Here is a 9,187-nt window from a genome sequence, read left to right as displayed (position 1 = left end):
AGAGAGAAGATACTGCTGGTGTAGCTGTTGTGGTCCTGAGAGTCTATGGTGGATGTGACTTCATAAGCCTTTGCAGAAAGGATGGCACTGAGACACTGGACTTGCTCATACTCTGGGTTCCCTCTTTATTCTGGTACAAAGATAACAGATCACAGTTGTCATCAACAGTGTTTTATGCAGCTGCAACATTCAGGTCTGTTAACAAGGATTAGAACAGTTATAAGAGTGTATTACTGATCAGTGTACACTGGGTAGCTAGTTAGCTAGTACCGTTAGCTAAAATGATCATTCGCTCTGGTTTTTGCTGCTGCTCCTAATGAGGAATGGGGGACTGCTGTGTCTGTGTTAATTTCCTGATCAACCACAGTGCTAATGTACTAAACAAAGTTTTGAAAGAAACCAGGCTCTGTGCTTTGTAGTTGCGAATCCAACATGGTGAAAAGAGGACAGAGGCCTTCTGATTGGCTGACCTCTACTGTCGTTACCTCCGTCCCAGCCCTCCTCGTATCTTCCCTCCACTACCACCAACACCTCTGTTTTTTATCCCCCTTCAGCTACAAGTGCAAGTTTTGAAATGCCTTTCTCCCAAGAAGTGTTGCAAAATTGCAGAATATGTGAATCTGACTTGAGAGGGTGTAGTCAAGTGCTTGTATTCACTGATATAAGAGGTTATAATCACAGAGTTGTAGTTGTAAGCAGTAAAAAAAAATTCAGTAAAATTTAAATGAGAAGTTTGCAGCTCACAGTGTATTTGCTGATGACACCAGCTACATAGGACTGATTGAGAACATTAATTATTCAGCCTACAGAATTCAGCATCTGAAGCGATGGTGTGACAACAACAACCTACATCTGAACACAGCCAAGACCAAGGAGATGGTAATCGACTTTAGGAGAACAAGGCGATCTGAGCACTTCGCCCTCTACATTGATGCAGCTTGAAGTTCCTCGGGGTCCATATCTCGGCTGACCTTACCTGGTCCACAAACATTTCACAGTAGGTAGGAAAAGCACAACAAAGGCCGTACTTTCTCAGGTGCAATTACTCCAAAGACTTCTAATTAACTTCTACCGCTCCACCATCACGAGTCTTCTGATCTATCTGCTGCACACTCTGGTTCAACTGCTGTACTGTGGAGGACAAGAGAAAACTGCAACAGGTGGTGAGGGCGGCAGAGCGGACAATTGGAACTTCACTAACCCCCCTCAGAGACATTTATACCAGCAGACTTCAGCGGAAAGCCAGTATCATCATCAAGGACCCCTTGCACCCTGGACACTCACTTTTTTCCCTCCTTCTTTCTGGTAAACGCTACAGGTCGATCAGGTCAAAGAAAAACAGAATCAATGTCAATGTCAAGGCTGTCAAACATGCCCTACCCCCACCCTGATTGAAGGTTAACTGTGCTGTTAAAATCCATGGACATTTACAGCGTATTTATGAACCGTATTTATTATAGTAGTAACCAGCATTCCTATCCCTTACTCAATGCGGAATACCACTGATCACATTGCACCTTATACTGCACACTGATCACTCATATATATGTGTGTGTGTGTGTGTGTGTGTGTGTGTGTGTGTGTGTGTGTGTGTGTGTGTGTGTGTGTGTGTGTGTGTGTGTGTGTGTGTGTGTTCTTATGTTGATCTGTACATACTATTATTATTATTATTGTGTATTACAACACATTCCCTGTGTCCATCCTAAAAGAATCTGAATGTCTCCAACGGAGAGATGCAAACTGTGTTTCATTGTTCTTGTAACAGTGACAATAAAGATCTATTCTATTCTATTTGTGAAAATATCATTCTACACATTTGTGAATATTTTTCTGTAACTGTAAATTAAAAACACAAGTGTGTTGAAAAAATCTGTACACGTGAGAATTTCAAAATACAAGTTCCAATTTTTTCTCAGTTTTTAAAGCTCTTAAATTCTGTAAAACGTTTAATTTCAAAGCGGAATCTTTGTCAGTAGTAATGTTCGAGGGGCTCTGATTAATGTAACTCACAACATCCGGCGGTTTCCATGGAAGTCCACCAGCTCACCATGTTAGGACAGCTAGCTAACAAAATTCAGAGTAATAAGAACACAGTGTACGTACAGTAAATAGCTGCACTGTTCACCGATTATAGCTGCGTATTTATTAAGTCTTGTTTCAGTGGGTTTCTATAGGAACAGCAGAATGAACCGTTTGAACCCCACGGTTCCCGCTGATCAGTATCTCGGTAGGTCGTGTGTTGTTAGCTTTGTCAGTTAGCTCCTAGGCTAACTTTATAATCTCTGTGTGTGTCTGTGTTCCAGCGGACAGCAATGTGCTGTTCTACCTGAATGATGCTGTGATCCAGCTGCTAGAACACAAAGAGGAATACAACCAGTTCGGAGTGATCCGCTACTTCGCTGAATAGTAGGTTCCACACAGTTGTTGAAACAGTGAGACTGCAGCTCCGGTGCTTTAGGTTAACAGGTTTTTACGTTAACTAGTTAGATTTGTTTACGAATTCTACTCTCCGTGTACTTGGTGATACATCGTCATGTTCAAGAAATGGTTGTCACTGTTTGCCAGTGTGTCATACGGTTTAAAAGGATTATCATCTCCAGCTCGTGCAAATGCATAGGTTATACGTATCAGTACTACTTCATTGTTGTCTGAAGATCATACTGATACCTACATGCATTTGCACGAGCTGGAGATGGAGACCCCCCCTCCCCAGGTCTTTAATCCTGCATTACACAGTGACAGACAGACAGGAAAAGTCTGTGAAAATGATGAATCTGTGGATCAAGCATCTGGAACATGGAGAGTGGAATAAGTTATCTTATCTCATTACTTGATTAATAGATGGAATAATCAATACATTACTCAATTACTGAAATCATCAATAGCTGCAGCCCTAATGTACAGTATCATATTCATCATAGTCATCATATGTGTGGCTGTTGTGTGAGCATCACATATCTCTGAAAAATCTAATCTCTGAAAAAGAAATTGTTGTTTAGAGCTCAGTTTCACAGTCCTTCATCATGGTTTTTTTAAGTGTATTAAAATACATTAATAATAATAAAAAACAGTTGAATTAAAAAGCTTGTGCATATGTCTATTGAGGAATTAAACATATTAATGAAAAAAATCTACATTCGGGAAATGCTAATCTGAAAATCTGAAAAGAGCAGACATGGTCAGAGCTACTATCCCATCTTGAGTATTGTCACAGTACAAAAGAAGTTAATAACAACTTTTTCTCACACCATAATCACTACATTACACATGTTGGCCAAGGTGGTTACCAAGAAGAAACTCATCTGTTATGATGAATCTGACTGAATCTATTTCACAGGGTAATGGTGGCTGTGTTTCCAGACAAAGCACAGTTCATTACTGGTGTCAGAGCAGTGAAAGCTGAGCCAGCAGCAGCTTGTTTCGCACACTGGTCTCCCATCAGTTTACCGTTGAAGACTAGCAGTTTATCCACAGTGCACATGCGCAAAACAACCAGAAAAAAGCTGCTGACCTCTCAGCTTGCCCAGCTCAAGTCAGTGTTACGGGAGATGGACACGCCCTCAAACCAGAGAGAGATGCAGCAATTCTAGCTCCGTGTGGTCACAAGGTGGCAGTAATGTAAAGGATGGATGCACACGCTAATAGACAGGCGGGGAGCTTTAACAATGCAAGCACTGCTTGCCTTCCATGTCCTGACAGAAAGTTATTTATAAAGACATATCAGAGTCAGAGAGACTTCATTAATCGCAGAGAGCAATTGAGTAAATTTGTGTGTATGTGTGTGTGTGAGAGAAATATATAATATATCTGGGTTTGTAATGTTTCTGTAGTTTCAGCAGTGTAAAGAACAGTAACCACGTCCTCTTCAGAGAGTTTAACTACATCCAGGCCACTCCACATAACAGAGCATCCTTCATTCGAGTATTCTGGAAATGCTACAGACAGATCGGCAAAAGTGGAGGTGAGAACACAATAATGTCTTTGGACTGTGAAATGAAGCTGGAGTACCTCTGGGGAGAACCATGTAGTCATAGTAAAGAACATGGAAACTACAGACAGAAATATCCCAGCCTGGATTCACTCTCAAGATGTTATTGCTGTGAGGTACAGTGCTACTGCTGATGACAGACCTACCCATCTGTCACTCTCCTGAGATACTGTTTCTAAGTTGCTGTTTCTAAGTTCTTTTTGTCTAACATTCACATGCATTCACACCAGAGAACAACATTGGACTAACATCTTGCATGCAGACTAGGGCAGACTGGGCTTGAACCACCAACCTTCCGGTTATTAGATGATCTGCTCTACCACCTGAGCCTTAATGAAGACAACTGAGTGAGCATCACTTGTAAAAAGTGGACATGAGATTATGAAGCTACCAACCTTGACACACTACAACCTTTGGTTGGACCTGTTGACCTTAAAACTCTGTCCATAAAAATCATGGACAAAATCAGTCAAAGCAGCCTTGGGAGATTCCATTACCCACTAGAAATAAGTGTGAATACAGTTGTACAAGGACCAAATAGCCCTGTACTCTTGAAACATCCCAGCAGGACACATTGACTAGATCTAAAGCTTATTATGGTATACTTAGGAAGCTGGTAAATGTAGACATAGACATTAAATAGACACAGGAGGAGTTAAATCTGGGTGATGCTGTATGTTTCTTCTTGATGTGGTTGCAGTGACCTCAAACAACATGCTTTTTCAAAATCAGTGAATTTACAAATCCTTGCAGATCAAAGAGACAAAGTTTTTGATGTCAGTGTATTTGTAATTAATAAAAAAATTGATATAAAACTATGTTTATGTCATAAGTGTTACATTATTGTTTTAGTTGTCACTGACAGTTTTATGTGTTACAGTTTTGTGCTGTCATGAGTTTTCTATTTAAAACTGGTGGTTAGTCATTGTGTAATTTGTAGCCAACAAATGTTTTGTGTCTTGTGTTGCAGACTTGCTCTCCATGCTGGAATACAGGTCCCTGCTGCAGTTACTGTGTCCAGATTTTCCAGTGGTGTTAGTTCAGAGTGCCGCCAGGTCAGCAAAAGAGTAACTTCCCAAGGTTTCATCTTGATTATTTCACATCAAGATGAAACCTGAGTGCTTTGCACAATATATAATCCTATGTAATTCATTTGAGCACATTTTCAATGTAGCACATTTTGAACACAACAGATCTTAACAGGCTGAAAGTTTCTGGGTAATGATTGCTGTTCTCTCCTCCTCTAGAATTGCTGTGATGGACGACACCATCGATTGTCTGATGTCTTTCTCTGATTTTCTTTATGCTTTCCAGCTGCAGTTTTACTACCAAGGTAATAAACCAAGTGATGAAAAGAATAATTAAAGAGAGCAAATTAATGAACTTAGGGAGGGAAAGGATCAATAAACTGAAGGAACAGAATACAAACCCAAAGGATTATATAGAGAAAATAAGGGAAAATGGTAATAATTCATGTGCACTGATTATTAAATGAAGAGAATCTAGTTAATGAAATAGGAAATCTAGGAAACAGACTGAAAAAATTACTAAAGGGAGTAGATTAATGTTAATCCAGGGAACCGAATGGTAATATGAGTTAACGAAATAAAAGGAATTATTCATAACGACTGTGTAATAAACTGAGGGGGGTAAAGAATTCACCACTAACTGAAAAAATAAGTATCCTAGAAAAAGAGAATATTTAACTTGGGTAACAGATAAGAATGTAAAGATTTGATTAAATTGGATAATAAAGGATAAAATAACTGAGAAAATAGGTTTTACGAACCCATTCTCTCAGTTATTTCACCCGAGGGAATAAACAAACCAATATTAATAAAAATATAGTAATAACAATAAATACAAAATGAATAAAATGTATGTAATAATGTTAATAATGTGATTTGTTTTTAAGTTAAAGGAAACGTCCATTAAATTCATCCATTGTGTTCGTAGAGTTCCTGGACTGTGTGCTGGTAATCTACCAAGATCTGCTAGCAGGTAAGAGTCCCAACACTGTCATCGTCCCCACATCCACCTCCATCGAGCAGATCCCATCTGTGTCTACAGAGGAGAACAACAAAGAAGAGCGGCCACAAGATGGGGTGGAGCCTTCCACTTTGGCTCAGTGTATAGACGCCCTGTGCGACAGGTCCAAACATAGGTAAACACTTCAGTTCTCACTCACCACTATATTCTTTTAGTTTCCTGTAGACATCTTGTGAAGGCGATAACTCTCAAAGGTGATGTAGCTGATGTAATATTTTCAAATTCCTACCATTAGACTTCAAGGTCAATGTCAGAATTCACTTAAAATCTTGTGAATGCGATGACTTAAGGAAGTAACTTAGGATTTTCACATTGCATCTAGTGTGTCTAGGCCAGTATTTAGGTGCTTCAGTTTTTAAATTTTAATTGTAATCTGTAAATAAAAAAATATATAAACTAATAAATAATGACCAAAAAGCAATAATAATGATGAATTTAAAAAAAAAGTATTAATTTTAACGACACGTGTTTAAATTCACTAAGACAGTAAGGCTGTATTTTGTCTGTACACTAAATTTGTTTGTGAAGTACGAAAAAATTGTGGTGCAAAAATGTTGATAAATCACTGCGTTTTTGTGCGTATACACTAAATATTTGCAAAAATATTCCCACCTCACCACACAACAATTTCAGTACCAGTTGTAGTACTGATTTGTCATTATTTGTGTGTGTGTGTGTGTGTGTGTGCAGTCATCCGCCCAGGTCATGTATGAGGGAAATCCTGAACCAGACTGACAGAATTTCTTACTACAGCTTCCTTATGAGTCTGGCTAAACAAGAGGCCATCAACCAAACTATTGGTGGGTTCAACCACCACTGTGTGTCAATGAGACACTGGGTCTTATTGACACACAGTGCATAAGCATTACATCAGTCAAAAAATGTGCATTTGGTTTGTATTACATTAGTGTTGCTTTCAAATGTTTGAATTTTGAACCTTTTCGTTTCCCTGATTCTGCAGGAGTGTTACCCAGTAAGGCAGAGCTGCTCATTGACCCAGAGATGGACCAGGAACTTGACAAACTGTGAGACTGCACATCTATGCACATAGTAATAAACATATCAACAACAGGAACATTACTCCATATATTAGGCAGCTGTAACCAGGTGTTAATGTGTTATATGACAAGTGAGGGATTCCTCAGATCTGCTGGAGGCTTACAACAGAAAAAAATAGATTTGTACTATTTTCAGCTGACCTGTGTTGTTTCTGTTTTACTCTTATTAAGGATTAAGCGAACTGAATTCTACATTTTAGAAGCAGATGCTACAAGAGTTTTCAGAGCTGCTTTTCAACCCCTAGACAGTTAGTATAGATTGTAGTAAGGTAGATTGGATTGATAGCAAAGAGCATCGAAGTAATCTGAAATTAAACCCCTCAGCAGCACAAGGCTATAAAACAAGAAAAATGAACTCCCTTGAATAATATAATTTATAATTTTTTATACATTTATGCCAATAATGGCTAACACTTATCAATTTTTGAAAAATCACAGCCGTGATGTTCTCTTGCTGTCCAGGATTGCTCAAAGTTCCTGGTTTATCTTTTATATGTAAATTTGTGGGTTTCAAAGGTCAAAATCGAATTAATGTCCAAGCTGCTGATTCTGATATTGTTAGACTTCTGTTCACTGGCATGAAAACGGTTACTCTGCTGCTACTCTCGTGTTCAAATGTAATAGCGCTCCAGTACAATCTCTACATACTTTCACTTTGCTTTTTTCCCATTTTGCTCTTTTCTTCTTCTAATTGTAATCTTTTGTTCTCTTGCTGTCCAGGATTGCTCAAATCGTAGTGAGTCCTAGCAGTAACAGTAGCAGTAGTGCTGTGGGGGGGCTAAAAGAAGTGCAGAAGAAGGCATCACCCAGGAGGAACATCCACCACAGGAGGAGGATGGAGGTGGAGAGTGACGGCTCCACTGAAGAGACAGATTCATCTGAAAACTGATCTCTGACAACTTAGTGACCTGTTGCCTGCCGTCTTAAAGGAACGCCTGTTGAAAATCGACAGTGTGTCAGGACTGAAGAAGAAGACGTCCTTCTAACTTTTACGATTGTAAATAATGCAAATAATATTAAAGAAAGCATTAAAGGATGTGTCTAACATGCATTAGAAAACATACAGAATTCTGCTCTCACCAATCACTACTGCACTATAATTTATAGATGAATCTGTTTGTGGCTCAAACTGTGCAGAATGCAAAAAACAAGGAACCAGATGAGTTCCAAACATCAATACACACACATCTGCATCCAAAAATAGTAAATATATAATACAAACCTGTCTTGTAGCATGCTTTTTAGTCAATAAGACTAGAAAAGCAGAAAGCATTATATGAATACCGTTCCATTTCTGTATATGTTTGTATGAGGCTGTTTATCACAAGAGCAATGTGGAAAAAAATACATCTACAAACTTACTGTAAACACAAAACTGTATACAGAATAAAATTCTGTGAGCTTGTTAAGCAACAAGGCCTTGCAACTTTGAAAGATACAAAACGACATACTTTTACTTTTCTTGTTGCTCTTTCCCGTCACCCTCCAACCTGTCGAGGCAGATGACTCCCACTTCTTGAACCTGGTTTTGCTGGAGGTCTCTTACTCCAAGTGCTGTTGTTGGGGTTCTCTCTAATTCTGTAGGTTGTTTACCTTAGTATATGAAGCACCTTGACTTTGCTGTGAACTTGCAGTGTATAAATAAAATTGAATGGGAAAGTGTATATTGTGATATTTGCTATGTTGATTGGAACAGCCAGTGATCAAACCACCAACCTCCTGAGCTACAGCCACCCCTGAACCATGAATTGCACGGGATTGGCAGATGGAGAAGCGTCACTTCAGAGAACACATCTCTACTGCTGTACAGTCCAGGGGTTGTTCTTCAGGAGTTTTTGTTGAAAAGGCCGGAATTGGAAGAGTTTCAAGCTGCCCTGGTGTACCTCTCATTACATCTGTGGAGAAGGTAAAAGCGTTCCAGAGGAGTTGAATTTCCAGGGGATACTGCTTTCTTGTTGGGTCATTATGAGCATGAATGAAAGATTGTGTTTTTGGCCAAGGCGTGCCCAGTCTCTCTTTAATCTTACTCCCCTCAAAGATCAGAAATAAAATCAAAATTAGTACAGAGTAGGTTTATTAGATAAATACAATT

General features: G+C 39.1%; 1 protein-coding gene across 2 annotated transcripts; it reads left to right on the top strand.

The window, feature by feature from the left end:
- The first annotated feature begins 2,005 nt into the window (after positions 1-2,005).
- On the top strand, positions 2,006-8,759 carry cstpp1 (centriolar satellite-associated tubulin polyglutamylase complex regulator 1). Of its 2 annotated transcripts, XM_086299769.1 has the most exons (10): positions 2,006-2,227; positions 2,304-2,406; positions 3,831-3,961; positions 4,959-5,043; positions 5,236-5,321; positions 5,945-5,989; positions 6,059-6,152; positions 6,728-6,837; positions 6,999-7,062; positions 7,816-8,759. In XM_086299769.1, the coding sequence occupies exons 1-10, from the start codon at positions 2,185-2,187 to the stop codon at positions 7,982-7,984; spliced, it is 930 nt and encodes a 309-aa protein (XP_086155895.1). In that variant the 5' UTR covers positions 2,006-2,184; the 3' UTR covers positions 7,985-8,759. The 2 variants fall into 2 exon arrangements, with proteins under 2 accessions (XP_086155895.1, XP_086155894.1); XM_086299768.1 differs by having other exon boundaries at positions 5,945-6,152.
- The last annotated feature ends 428 nt before the right edge of the window (positions 8,760-9,187 follow it).

This window comes from Aulonocara sp. 'chitande type north' Nkhata Bay, linkage group LG7 (genome assembly GCF_057382095.1).
Source record: "Aulonocara sp. 'chitande type north' Nkhata Bay isolate Kocher_YH1m ecotype deep benthic linkage group LG7, A_spYH_male_GT1.1, whole genome shotgun sequence".
In the NCBI taxonomy this organism is placed as follows: domain Eukaryota; kingdom Metazoa; phylum Chordata; class Actinopteri; order Cichliformes; family Cichlidae; genus Aulonocara; species Aulonocara sp. 'chitande type north' Nkhata Bay.
The sequence above is the reverse complement of the archived record's forward strand: the minus strand, read 5'-3'. Positions and strand labels throughout refer to the sequence as shown.